Below are 14,881 nucleotides of genomic sequence, written 5' to 3'. Positions count from 1 at the left end.
AGTTGCTACATTGGGTCCATGTTTGCCATCATACCTTCCTCAAAAGAAGCGGTAGTTTGAAGGCTATCATTGCTAACGTGTCATGTTTAATTTTCAGATCGACTTAACCCGCAACACAAACTCACCCTGTGATCCATACATAAAGCCACGAACGAACGTCGTCGCCTACACGAGAAACTCCCCACCTTCCGTGACGCAAATGCAAACTGTTGTAACACTTTCACCCACGTCACAAATTACAGTAGCGGCGACGGCGCATCAACGTTCGGCGGCTTCCCAAACCACAGCTCCATCAACCTTGGCGTTGGCTGTCCTGGCAGGCGGTGGTACAAATAATAGTAACGTTGTAAATATGAATGCCGGCCGGCAACAGTCGCAGAAAGGTAACAATAGGCGCAATAGCAACGGTACAACAACAATAATGACTACCTCGTACGGAAGTAGTAGCAGTAGTGGCGGAAACGATAATAGTAACAATAAATACTATCAAGCTGGACCAAAAAAATCGTCGACGAAACGAAAGAAGCCGATTGCCATGCAAGCCGATAAGAAGATTAACAACAACAGCAATACCTGTAGTAGTAGCAGCAGCAGTAGCCATAGTCGATGATGATGTGATTTTAAAAATCTCCTCTTAAGTTATTTAAGTAAGAATTCGTCAATGTAAACTGAAACCTCGACCAACTGTAAAGCGGAACGTTGTGTTTGTTTTTGAATTTTAGTTCCGGTACGCACTCTTTTTAGTGTCTCTAATTTTACACTTGGTCCGAGCTTTGTCTAGCGTAAGGAAACGTATTATAGATCGACGTACTTTTAAAGCCTACACACTTTTCTGTGGGAAACAGAGAAGACGAGTTTCGTGAGAAGACGCTGCTGTGTTTATACTCGCATTGTTAAGTGCATGAACGCCCCGGGGGAGGGGCGAGTGACGGAGGGCGTGGAAATCTTCTGACAACACTCAAGCCTTGTGAATGTAACCATAGCGTAATTGAATTCTAAAGCGGATGGGTTCGTTACGATTTGTTTTTAATTCATAACAATACACAATTCGTTTTTGTATAAACGTAAGAGTTCTATAAGTAAATAGCGATAGAAATTTAATAAAATCCGTATCTTGTAAACGGCATATTTCATTGTCATGTTCTCTCTTAAAACAAGAAAAAAATGGAAATGTTAATACACTTAACTAGTAAACAACACGTTATGCATTAAGCGCGTATAAATGATTAATTTTAAGGTAGCCCTGAAGGAGTAAACCAGTCGATAATGTTATTATTTTCCATATTTATGTTCCGTTGCTTTTATTAATATATTATATATAAATATATCTATTTTACCATTTGCTACTTTAAAACTACGAGAAATACGTTTAGAGAAGGAAATAACAGAACTATCAAGAAATATTCCAAGAAATGTAAATTTGATTTTGCGGTGCCGTAGCGCAGCCAATACACACGAAAACGGACGGGATCGCGATGGCAACTAGCTAGAGAGCATTACATTTCAGTAAAATTCGGTTTCGCTATCCACACGGTTAGGGAATTGTTCATCACAGTAATATGGAAAGTAACCTAAAAAACCAGAAATATTGTAAGAACACCTCTCATCAAATATAAACCCAAAATGACTACAAGAATAAGGACCTTCGAGTTCGACTTAATCTAATGTTAACAGGCTTATTGTACACGCACACACTCTTGAGTGCGCCTGACTAATTGTCCGCGCTCAACTGATGAAAAACAGAAAAAAAATTGAAAAGGATAGACGAGATCAGGTCATAGTTCTTAAATAAAATATTCAAACATTGTATGCATTTCCTAATAATCGAATTCCTTTATTCAGTAAGTCCTGCTCAAGGAGAACAATGTATCATAGTATTTTCGTGTCCCACAGTAGATTAACAACATCATCATCGCGGAAATTTACACGAAGGGAAAAAGAATGAAATAATAATGCAAGAAAAAAAAACCTGTATAGAAAAAAAAATGTAATATTTTTGCTTCTCCATATTTTTTTGTAAAAGTATTTGAAGAATGAAATAGAAAACAAATATAAAAAAATGCAGTTGCGAGATAATTGTGCTGTGTACGAATGGATCAGATGATATAGAGGCAAAGCATGAAAAAAAAGAAGAAAAAAAGCAAAATCAGATCAATATACATAGTAATGGAATGTGAAAAATGCAAATAAAAAAATTATAATAATAATTATATTTTATCGCTTAAGTTTAAGCGATTAAAAAGGAACTTGTAATGTGTTTTATTGTGTGGAATATCCTTGTAGTGTGGCTGAATTACATGTTAAAGACTTCAAACATTCGAAACATAAGCAGTCGTTTTTACAAAATTGTTCAATCAGTTTTGCGATAAGAGAGGGCGTTGTTATGTGCAGTCGAAGAAGAGGAATCGAGTGAGTCGAAACGTAACTTCCAGGTATTTCCTCCTGAAAATGGCCAATATTAGATGCATGCAGACTAGAATCGATATTTAGCGATTCATCAACTTTTTCCGATTGACGACGGGAGATTTCAGCAAATCGACTCAATATTGATCGTTCCTGGACGGACGAGGAGCTATCGTGGTGGCTGTTAGATTTCCCAGCGCAAATGCTGTCGCCTAGCCCTCTCTCGCCATGAGCAGAAGCTTCGTAAGTTTGGGGAGTTTGCGGTATCAAAGAAGCTTGAGACGATGTCGAACTATTCCTAAGATTGATAATCTTTCCACCAGAAACGGCTTCAAATGGTTCTTGTTTTATATGCACTGACGATTCTTGAATCTGCGATGTGCTTGGAAAAAATGGAATCTCTGAAATAGAGGAGTTTTTCGCATCAATTAGATTCATTGTCGACATAGTCAGATTTTCAGATGGCACATTGGGCATAGCAGGCTCCTTGAATTCCAGCTTAATGTCGCTAGTCTCAAATTTTGTCGCGGAAGGGTTAAAATTTCTCAAATGTATTGATCCTAGTGAAGTTTTGAAAGCTTCCAGAAGTGACTTATCGTCGAAACTCCCATCTCCAAATACTTTCTGCCGTTGTTCAGCAGGTTCAACTTGCTTTTTGCCCTTATCCATCAAACCGCCAGGATTGGTGAGACCTTTCAATTTCGAGAACGTGATCGAATCATTTGCCATACCACAATCATCTACATTCATTCCGTCCTTTTTCAAGCTTGCTTCATACCAGCCTTGCTGTACTTGTTCTTTCGCTGGAACAAATTTCGAAACAATCTCTCCGGATTCCAATTTTGGCAAAGTTATCTCGGATAATTTAGAGAAAGTCATTGATTCGTTTACCGCGTATGGATTAACCTTGTCTGCCAGGAACTGACTAGCTTTTGTAGGAGTTGTGGTAAATAAAGTCGCGTAATCGTCATCATTAGTTGGCGGCGGTGGATTACTTCCAAGTTTAGTTAACAACATCTTCGGGACTGTTTCCGTCTTATCTTCAAAAACTTTCATAGACATCATAAGAGCAGGCATCGCTTCTTCATCGGTCATTTTCATTACATCTCGATTCACTTGTGGCGATTGTCGACCTGCTTCTCTTGATTTCTGGGCAGCTGAAACCTCAAGTATGGGATCCAACATAGGACATTGCTCTAGACTCGATGGTTTCGTCGTGTAATTCGACTTTGATGACTCCGAATCAAAATCATGAGTTTCAGCCGTTGATTTCGTACCAGACGACACTGTGTTGGTCTCAGTCAATTCCATTATAATGGACAATTGTTTCGACGGGAACAGAGTGTTTGCTGGAGTCATATTCAATTGGTTTTCATTTTCAGTGGGTGGTGTTGGAGGTGACATCAAGGTTCTGGGTGCTGGAAGCTCCTGCTCTTGCAAGCAAACACCTTGTAACTTCCGCAAATGCTTTGGCGTACTTACCGATTGAGATTTTATGAAAAAGTTAAATGTTTGCGTGGAACAAGTTTCGTTAAAGACAAATGCGTCCGTCGCCTTCTCCTCGTCCTCCTCATCTTGGACGGGATGGATAGAAACTCTTTGTTTCGTCAGCCGCGGGAAGCATTGTAGTGCCTTGAATACATCTTCATCATCACAATCATCTTCAAAATTACTCAATTTGGTAGCAGTAAGCATTGCCTTCAGTAAAACTTCATTACGCTGGCCGCAATCATTCTCCAAACTACCCAAAGTTTGCGGGGCTGTTGCCCCCTGCTTCAATTTATCCTCTTTTTCGGTATCTTCGCCACTGCTGAAGCTGCTTATTTTCCGAAGCACCGATGGAAATCCGCTTTCATCAATAAGTCCCTGTCTTATCTGAGCTTCCGCTTTATCTTGGGCAATATTCGAAACGGGTGCCTCTGCTGCACGTTGCTGGAACGAAACCGGCTGGTCATCAAGTGGTGGACCTCCTTGCGGATTCAACGTTATAACGCTTCTTCGCGGCTGTATAGGAGCCTCGACAATAGGAGCCATCATTTTTGGCAACACTGATCTCCTCGATGGGAATAAACTTCGACGGTCTCGAGGTGCTGCGCCAGCAACGCACTGAGTTTCATCCAAATCTTCTGCCATGAGAATAGTCTCATCCGTATTTAATTGCAGCTTTCTTTTTCCTTTTCGAACTTTTTTTCAAAGTATTTCCTCAAACGAAAATTCGCGGTGCTATCATCCGGATAGACTTCTTTGAACGCAAATGTGAAATTATGATTAGCCTCATCTTTACAAATCTTTTTGTGGAGAATTCCGTCTGTTCGAGATTCTTTTTACAGAAGTTCGGATACATATGAAATCCATAATCCAAGTTGGGCGTCCAAATATGATCGTATTTTTGTGTAAACTGATTGGATATTCCTCGTTTTTTAAACCATCACTAACCTCTGTATCCTTCCGGGCAATACACCTCATTCTCCTTGGGATACAATTGGGTTTTCTCATAACATGGATATATATTTGCCCGCACTCCATCCGTGTCGAGAGTCGGGGGCACTTCCCACTTCGGGAGTGGTACATTTTGACGCACAAAGTCAGGTGGCAATTGGATACCTTTCGAAAAATTATCATCATCATTGGTAAGGGGGCTCGATATTCAGCGTTATCATCTTCCAATATCTCAAATCCTGGTTCGTGATGACTACCAGAGCCGAGTAAGCATACAGAACGTTTCTTATTCAATCGAGCTTTGGACCAGGTATTTGGCGATTGTTTAGTAATAAATGTTAACAGTTTCCGTGGCGAGTGTTATTTAATTTGCCCTTCAGTCCTCAACGATAGTACGAACACAAGCGCCCTACAATTGGTGACCACCGAACGTTTTCTTCCCTTAGAAAGCGACACGCACACGGCTGAGACGAATCGCGCGTGTTAGAAATCACCGTGTGGTTAATCCGGTAACAGGCGAGTCAACTAAGCGGCTGCTTATAGTCAGCTTCCACCAAATCCTCAGGCCATTCCCGGCGTTGACCTGCGTGGGTCCCAGGACATTAACTCAGCGGCTATCGTTACAACTGGGCCACCACTCACGGAGAAAGCTCACCGGTTTACTCAGGAAAAATTAGCCGGAGCAAGGGCGATTATCTCTTGAGCATGGGCCATTGTCGTCCATCTAGCAGCTCTTGGGCGAGCCCATTACACCTTATCCCCAAGAAAGATGGTTCCTGGCGGCCGTGTGCCGATTACCGTCGCCTTAATGCGGTCACGCGGCCGGACCGTTATCCCATGAAACACATTGAGGACGTATTGGCGGGACTATCCGAAAAGTGGATCTTCAGCAAGGTGGATTTGCTGAAGGCTTTCTATCATATTCCAATCGCGGAGAGGGATATTCCTAAAACGGCGTTCATTACCCAGTTCGGTTTGTTCGAGTTTGGAGTAATGACATTTGGACTTCGGAACGCCGCTCAGTTTTTCCAGCGTTTCCTAGATGAGGTGTTACGAGGTCTCTTATGTTGACGACATTTTGGTGTCATTAGAGAGCCCGGAGCAGCATGTGCAACACCTGCGCATCCTTTTTGAGCGGCTTAACAGCCACGGCATCATAATCAACGCTGCGAAAAGCGAATTCGGCGTCCACAATATGCTATACGCGCAAGCACAGCAGGTCAAGAAAGCAATCAAGTGGACCGATTCCGTCATGCGAGCATTCGACAAGTGTCGCGAAAGCATGGCGGCCGCCACGTTGTTGGTGTATTTTGAACCGAGCGAGCCGTTGGCCCTGGTTACCGATGCGTCTGATGTAGCGGTCGGAGCTGCCCTCAAGCAGAAGCAGGCCGGCCAATGGGTGCCGTTTACTTATTTCCAGCGGAAGTTGTCAAAGGCCGAGCAGAATTACGGCACGTACGACCGCGAACTCCTCGCAATATACACTAGCATAGGTCATTTCCAGCATTTACTTGAGGGTACCCGTTGGGGAGTTCTGTCCCCACGTACTCGAGGAGGGCGATCAGACCCGAGCCTGCAAGAGACTCATCGGAAGTGGCTCTGCCACGAAGCCTCACCGGAGGTTATCTGGTACCATGGGAACCGGGATGGCCCTCTGGGAGCATATGCTTCAGGAGAATTCCTGGAGGATATGTTCTCGGCCCAGTTATTTGCGGTTGGCCCCCTAGTGCGAGTTTCATGGTGGTTGTGGTTATGCCTACATCGCGGGCAGAGCTCCTCGGAGCTCGAGCTCGGGTGCCGTACCCCTTAGTTGCGGCAGAGGTGTTAGATAGGCCTCGCATCCACTGGTATGAATGCTGAGCCTGCACTCAGTATAAACCAGGACCGCTGTGCTTGCATGGCGGGGCTCTGATTGTGGTCCCAAAATCAATCCGTGTCCGAAAAGGACCGTGGGATTATGCCTTCACGGCAGGTACTCACGTTAAACCCCCAGGACTTTCATTTACTTGAGGGTGCTCAGTTTGTCATCAGGACGGATCACAAACCGCTCGTGTTCGCTTTTACTCAGAAGTCGAATAAAGCCACCGTGCGCCAGGCTGGCCACCTTGCTTACATATCGCAGTTTTCGACGCAAACCGAACCCATAGGAGAACACACTAACATTGTTGCAGACGCCCTATCTTGTGTGGAAGAGATTTATATGGCAACGGATGTCGACCACCAAGACCTGACGGACGAGCAATCCCGCGATTCGGAGTTGCAGCAGTTGGTGAGTAATGGTTTCATCTTCTCCAACTTTCGTCCCCTACGAAAATCGTTATTCACTTGTTCAGTCGGTTTAACGGTAAACCTGTGTCAGTTAGAGACTTAATCCACGTGCCTTCTCGATAACAAAGTGAAGGCAGAACAAGCCTCGCGCCGCGAGGGTGGAACCCATCCTTATTCGAGGGACACTAAACCACAGCGTGTAAAGAACGCGGAATCAGCTTACACTATCTTCGCCCATGCACTGGGAAATTCTAACATCATCACACAACTCCTGCATTCGGCAGATGATTACCTACAAGTGTCCCACTATAATTATCGACGACGACCAGAGCTTCTCTCCTGGGGACCAGCCTGACGCTTGGAACGGTAAAGCAACTTCCTCTGTCAATTACATCCAAGGACTTCAAAACTAATTCAAACTTGCCTCAGGTAAGTCTGTCTTCAAGCGAAAACAAACGGATGCGGGCAACGAGGCCACAACGAACAAAAACCAATTCCATCTTTTCTCTGAAAACGAGCATCGCCCTTAAGCGACGCATGCACGCAACGTCGAAATCTGCCGACACGGCCACCCCGCCGGTAGTTAAAGATAAGAATTGAATTAGCTTTCTCTCTTAGATTTTTCTATATGGCCTCGCTGCTAGGGCACTGGGCCTTGTTATCAACAATATCTACAAAAGTGCCAAATTTGAGATTGCCAACCTACCGCCCGGCCGACAGGTTCAAAGTCCGGTTCAATTGCCCTAATATCCATAAGAAACTCCTCCACCTAATCAAGATCACCAAACTGGAAGGTCATTCCTTCACCTTGAAGGAGGGGAGGAAGCCAGGCCTAATTCTCAGAGGAATCTCCCCTCACGAACTCACTCCCGAAGACGTGGCATCGAAAATCACAGGTCGATCCGCGCATCAAGGCTTTCTACCCCGTGATCACGAGCCAACGGCACCAACTTAAACCTCTTCCGTGTGATCCTCAATTTCGAGGCAGATGCCAACATAGTCACAAACAAAATACCTTACTTCTTCAGCGGATCAGATAGGAAAAACCCAGAAAAGGGAATGTCAGGGGATGTCTTAACTGCAATTTGGCCACGTTCCCTCAAACTGCCGGTACGACCCCTGAAGTGTGAAGTGCGCGGACCCATATGCCTCACTTCTCCAAATGCCCCCGTAAACTGGAATCAATCCAGCGTGAAGAGAGAGCTGAAAGCATCCAGCACTCCTGCGTCTTCCTCTACTTCCCGGGCGGCACAGGTCGCCACCTCATTCCCATTCTGTCCGAACTCTGAAAAATTGCGGCCATTTTCGACGCCTTCATCCTCGTCGGTGGCTTCATCGTGAGACACGTATCTCGGGGCGACTCAGTTAACAACAAAAACAGCAAAGTGCTCTTCGATTGGTTCCTGTCAGGGCCGTTCCTTAGCGCGAAGATCATTAACGCTGCATCTACACCCTCCCTTCCGTCCACCATCCGCATAAATGCAGATCCTTTAATCTGACAAATTGGGGCGATCGATAACGCGACTTGTTCAGTGCGCTGGGTCCTCCCCTGGAAAAATCGCGCATTCACTTTAATGATATCTGGAACTCGGTGGTCGCCACTGCTGTCAAAGGGAGAAGGTTGAGCTTGGAAGGATTTTCCCTCAGCTGCCTGGCTGATATAGTCAGAATCGGCCCGTCCGCCTCCTTCTTTACCTCCCTAGAAGAAGTCGAATTAGCAGGCATCCGGGCCAACAAGAAAAAACCATCGGGTCCCGACGGTATCTCTAACTTTGTTCTGCCGAAGTGTGCGCCTACCATCAGCGAACGTCTCGCCATCTTCTTTAACAACTGCCTGAATAACGGACACTTTTCGGTATTATGGAAACCAGCCCTCCTAAATCTATCCTTAAGAAGGGGTGCTCGGGCGATCTCAAAGATATGAGGTATATCTCTCTTCTTTCCAATATTGGAAAAATCTTCGAACGTATCCTACTAAGTCACCCCATAGGCACTACCCCCTTATCATTCCACTTAATTAATTCGGTTTCAAAAACCTCAGATCCACCGAGCAGGCACATCCTCAATTACCTGGAAAATAGGCATCGTACCCATTACACAGGGACTTTTGGAAGGTCGGCAGTAACATTTGCTTATCATTAACTGGACCACTTCTTTCGCAACTTTCAAATCTTTAGGGTTAAGCCCATGAGGGCGATCTGATACCGGTGGGCCGATGTGTGCCGTGAGTAGGTGCCCCTGTGCTTAACGCAGGGCTCGTTAGCTCTGGGAAATTCTTCAATAACGCTAAGTACGGGGAGTTCCTGCTGACAGTCGATATAATCTGGTGGACATGTTGACTGGCCATACCGAATGCGGAGGCGTGTGTGGCAGGATCCAAGAGTTTCTGGTTTTTTATGTGGACGAGTAGTTCAAAATGCTTGCGGGGCCTAGGATAGGGCGCGGCACCGTGGCGATGCAAAACTGCCAGCGGAACGGACGCGTGAAGTCTAGCGAAAGGGTGAGGATTTTAGTACCATACGTGCTGATGGGGGTTCCGTTGGCTGCAAATAACTTGTACGAGGACGCCTTCTGGGCATTATGTGCAAAGAAAGCTTGAAGGATGGAAACATCTGCCCCCGTATCCACTAGGAACTCCAGCCGCGAGGTTGAGTCATAGACCTCCAGGCGATTCCTTAAGGAATCCGCACAAAGACGCTGGCAATGCAATCTGCGGCGATAGCTAACGTCTCCAGGCCATCTTGGTCGCATCATCAAGTTTCTTGTAAAGCGCAAGTATCAACGCGGTTATTTCGAAGGATTCTTGCTAGGTCTTCCATCTTTCCAATGAGGGTGCCGATATTTAATGTGCAGACTGGTATTTGTTTTGCTCGGACTAATTTACTTACCTCCTGGCGCTGAGTTCTCGCTGGTCCCCGGGCCCGTCCTTCTGCGTCGACTGAGATATTTTTAAACGATATTGAATGCATTTTCTCCTGTGGCGGGGCTTGTCATCAAGAGAGATCAAGTATGATTTAATATAGTGGAGTAACTGCAACTACATTTATCTCCTTCGCTGACTTTATCATTTTCTTTCTGTTTCGCTAATAGTAGTTCAAAGTATATTGCCTCGAACTCACTCTAGTGTAAAAGCAAAATTGCAGCAAAAATTTTTCCATTTGAGGATTCCTTCCTCCCCGTCTCCTTCGCAACTCTCGCGAAACTCATAATAATAAGGCCCGTCCTCCATTCTGATTCCTGATTGGCTCACGCTATATCCCGATGTTTGTTATGATTTTCCACGTTCCGTTGCAGACTCATGCTTCGGTTTAATGACTCATGGTGAATCCTTTCCCCACTTTTTCAAACCTGGCTGACACAGAGGAGTGCAACATTGATTGCGTAAGTTAAAATGTTTTTTAAGGTACTCTTCCACGAGTTTTTTTTAACTCTGATCCAGCAATTTTATAGGGAAATCATTTTGTCCTGATTTCTTAAAAATTTGGTATTCTTTCAAAAGACAAAGGCGGCTAATCATTCCGCTCAGGGTAGAGAATACTTTTCAGACGCTGTCTCACCTCTGCCCTGGGAGCGTGACTGACGCCGTTCGCAGGTGTTAAGGGTTTAACTCCTACAAACTGCTCCGATCACGCTGCATCCAGGACAGAGGTGAGGTAGCATCTGATGAGTTGTCTCTGCCCTGGACGAAATCAATAGATGTCCTCGTCTTTTACTTCGTTGATCTCATCGTACATCCAATTCCATCCATTTTTTGTGATTATAGTTAGACAGTGAGGCAGTGCTGAATTCCTTATCGGCGACCTTTAAACTTTAAATTGTTCCACTAAAATATAATCAACAGAAACGAAAATTTAGGAAAGTCCAAACTATTTACAAGACGAACAAAAGTTCGACTCATGTTTCTGATTCGTAGTCTTTATTTCACGATAATGTGACCAACTTCATGATTTTCTTCAAAATAATTTTGAACGGTTGATTACATTGTTCGGCACCATCTTAAACACTCGCGAAATAATTGAAGTGTTCGTCACTCCCTCCATGAAACCGCATAACAATTACTTACAATTATTTTTCATCGACCTTATATGCACTTATCGGTCTTTTCATTAACGGATAATTATACTTGAACACTTTTCGAAGAAAAATAAATAAATCAATCTGAAATGGTTTTCTCGTATCTTCATTGCATTGTGTGCATGCATGTTTTATGTTCTCACTAAGGTAAAGTTAATTAAGCAAAGCTTGGAGGTTTATTAATCTCTTTGAGTTTCATATTAGAATTTATTCTGTAGATATCTCATTACTGCATACTACCCTCAACATAGCCTGATGCATCGGTGGGATGACTTACCCTATTGAAAGTAGGAAGCATTGGATACTCCAACTCAGTAGGCTTACCGATTTCCCAAAATGGCGAGTTGGTTGCCTAAAATGTGCCCTTGGAGTAGGCCAACCAGCGTTATCGACTTGCGAAGAACAAGCCTTCTAGGAAATAATAGAATATCCGGAGGAAGGCTTCACCAGATCGAAGGTGAAAGGAGTTCACATATACCGCTGCTATGCTCCACCCAGAGCTACACTTGCCGAGTAGAAGCAAATACTGAGCATTTTGGTTCTGGATACCAGAGGACGTTGGCCGACCATAATAGCAGATGATTTCAATGCGTGGGATCTTGATTGCGGCAGCCGGGTAACGAAAGTTAGAGGATGTGTTCTGCTCGAGGAATGTTGGGACCTCATACACTTTCAGAGAAAGGGGCCTGACATTAATGAGCGCTACTTTAGTCAGAAGAGTTGCTTGGCAAGTTAGTGAGCACTATACTCACAGTGACCGCCAATCTACATGAACATCAAGAGCGAATTGAGCTCCAAAAAGAGCTCCCACAGATCGCCGGGTTGCGGCACTTGAGTATGATATATCTTTGATTGGTACGACCATAGAAAAAGCCACCCAGATCAACCATTGAGTGCCGAAATTATGCGATGCCACAGTGCCCAAAAGATGACTGTTCCCTATTAGGCAGCCCAACTACTGGTTTAGTTTGTGTGTAAGTTTGCTAGCTGCATGTTTCCGGCAAGGAGGCTCTACCAGAGGCTCAGAAGAAAACCCGGTAGGGAAGATCGAGAGGGGACACGTAATCAACTGCGTAACCGTCTAAAGAAAGAACTGCTTCAAACAGTTGTGCGAAGATGCCGACATAAACCCTTGGAGCGAGGCCTACAGAGTGGTAATGAAAAGGCTGCGGAAATCACCCCAGGTGACCTGTCCGCCCCTCCTGAAACAGATTGTTACCACTCTATTTCTTCACCACCAAAACAGCTCCATGTATTGTTGGACAGTGGAAATCGCAGAGCTCCGAAAGGGGTGTCACAGGCTCCGCCGCTTAACACAACGTCTAGGCGACCGGGGGGAGTCATGTACCATAATGATGGAGTACAAATCAGCCAAAAGGAGACTCCGCAGCGCAATAAACAAGAGCAAAGCTCGCTGCTGGCAAGATCTGATCGACGAGGTGAATGGGGATCCGTGGGGACTCGGTTACAAACTTGTAACCCGAAAAATGGGGGCTCTGCGGAAACCCTGTTCACTTAAGGCCGAGCATATGGACCGCATTGTGAGGGCACTGTTCCCTGAACACCCCGTATGGGATGGTGACGTCGGCGCGGAGAACGCAGAGGACTGTCCACTTTTCTCTATAAAAGAGTTGGAACAGGCAGTCCTCTCTATGAGAAACAAGAAGGCGCCAGGACCCGATGGTATTCCAGCAGAGGTATACAAACTGGTATTCCAACACCGGCCAGACCTACTGCTCGGCGCATTCAACGCTTGCCTGAAAGAGCGCATTTTCCCTGCTCGTTGGAAAATTGCGAGGCTTGCGCTGATCCCTAAAGGGAAAGGCGATCCCGAATTGCCGTCTTCATACCGCCCACTATGTATGCTTGATACAGCTGGGAAAGTGCTCGAAAAGCTCATCAGAAGTAGACTCGCTGAAGCGATACCCGCTGCCGGAGATTTATCTCCCCCGCAGTTTGGTTTTAGGGCAGGGAGATCGACAATTGATGCTGTCATGCAGGTCGTAGACGCCGTTCGACGAGCAGAGGCACATAGCCGCCGAACTCGACGGGTGGTGCTCCTCGTAACGCTTGACGTCAGAAACGCCTTCAATTCCGTAAGATGGAAAGACATTCTAGGCAGACTAGACAATACCTTCAACGTGCCAAACTATCTCTTACGGATTTTGAGGGACTATCTGAGGAACCGCTCCCTGTTCTATGAAACACTAGAGGGTCAAAGGTGGATGGAGGTCACGTCGGGGGTAGCACAGGGATCCATCCTAGGGCCGGACCTCTGGAACGCTACCTATGACAGTCTCCTTAAACTCGACATGCCAGAAGAGTCGCGCCTGGTCGGCTACGCAGATGATGTCGCAGCGCTTGTTGCTGGACGCACTATCGAACAGGCGCAAAGCAGACTCGGCATATTGATGCGGCGGGTAAGCGGATGGATGATTACTCATGGTTTCAACCTTGCACTGGAAAAAACCTAAGTAGTCATCCTGACTAAAAAGAGAATTCCGACCTTGCGTCCCCTATCGTTCGGCGAGTCGATCATCGAGTCAAAATTAGCGGTAAAGTACCTCGGGTTGACTCTTGACTCAAAGATGAGCTTTTCTAAGCAAATCCAAGCAGCAGCGAACAAGGCTGCGGCTGGAGTTTCGGCGTTAAGTAGGCTAATGGCAAACATTGGGGGTCCTACGTCTAGTAGGAGACGTCTCCTGATGAGCTCAACGCAGTCTGTCCTGCACTACGGCGCAGAGGTATGGGCTGGCGCTCTTAACAAGGAGGTATATCGTAGACGCCTCGCGCAAGTACAGAGACGGGGAGCTTTACGATTGGCGTTTGCGTACCGCACAGTCTCTGAACCGGCCGTGATGGCGATCGCGGGAGTTATCCCCGTTGCCCTTCTTGCTAGGGAGCGTCAGGCCAAATACAAGCGCAAGGGAGGTGGTTGCTCGCGAAGAACGGCAACACACTCTAGACGAGTGGTTCTCTTGGCAAAATGAAACTAGAGGCAGATGGACTGCGCGGCTCATCGGCAACTTAGGTGCGTGTCTAAATCGGAAGCATGGTGAGACTGACTATTTCCTTACCCAATTTTTAAGTGGGCATGGAAGTTTTCAGTCTTACCTGCACAAGATTGGAAGGGCGCGTTCTCCGGATTGTGTGTTTTGCAATGGAGTTGTGGACGATGCCCACCACACTTTTTTTTCTTGTGGAAGGTGGGATGGGGTTCGTCAGCAGCTCTATTTAAACACAGGGGATCTCTCTCCAGACAACATTGTGGAAGAGATGCTGAGGACTGCTGACAGGTGGAACCGTGTTGCCCATTACGTTCGGGTCCTTCTCGTTGCTAAGAAGATAGAATTCGACCGGTGGAGGAGCCGGATGGCAGGGGGCTCCTTGAACTGACAGTTCCCTTCCTCCTCTCCCCTCCCGTTGGTGAAAGGAATTCCCTGATTTGAAGGCTCCGCAAGGCGGGAGAGTTCGGGGGCTGGCCCGAAGTAATGTGACAAACGGTTCCAGGCTAGCTCTCTGACGATGGGGAGGTGTTTAGTTGGTAGTCCGACGACGTACCGAATCGGGAGTCCAACATTGTGTGCGTAAATGCATTCACCTTCCCTATCCCCCCCCCCCCCCCCCCCCCAAAAAAAAAAAACACCCAACCAGCAGAAGACAAACGGTGGCCCAGGTAAACCAGTACCTGATACCT

The 14,881-nt window shown here is 46.0% G+C and overlaps 2 protein-coding genes across 2 annotated transcripts in view; one reads left to right on the top strand and one right to left on the bottom strand.

Moving 5' to 3' along the window:
* The window catches only part of LOC119654175 (non-canonical poly(A) RNA polymerase protein Trf4-1-like), a 36,570-nt gene extending 34,324 nt beyond the window's left edge, over positions 1-2,246 (top strand). The window contains exon 5 of the mRNA XM_038059360.1: positions 98-2,246. Within this exon, the coding sequence (XP_037915288.1) occupies positions 98-610 (513 nt within the window). The 3' untranslated portion in view covers positions 611-2,246. The remainder of the gene's footprint in view (positions 1-97) is intronic.
* Positions 2,247-2,259: 13 nt separating this feature from the next.
* Positions 2,260-4,440, bottom strand: LOC119656255. Its single transcript, XM_038062673.1, has one exon. It carries the CDS (start codon positions 4,438-4,440, stop codon positions 2,260-2,262), a length of 2,181 nt encoding a protein of 726 aa, XP_037918601.1.
* Between the last annotated feature and the right edge of the window lie 10,441 nt (positions 4,441-14,881).

This window comes from Hermetia illucens, chromosome 4 (assembly GCF_905115235.1).
Source record: "Hermetia illucens chromosome 4, iHerIll2.2.curated.20191125, whole genome shotgun sequence".
Taxonomy (NCBI): Eukaryota; Metazoa; Arthropoda; class Insecta; order Diptera; family Stratiomyidae; genus Hermetia; species Hermetia illucens.
The sequence above is the reverse complement of the archived record's forward strand: the minus strand, read 5'-3'. Positions and strand labels throughout refer to the sequence as shown.

Bases quoted from the DNA above. Each gene is read 5' to 3' on its own strand.
- LOC119656255 (XM_038062673.1), bottom strand. From the start codon at position 4,440: ATGATGGCTCCTATTGTCGAGGCTCCTATACAGCCGCGAAGAAGCGTT.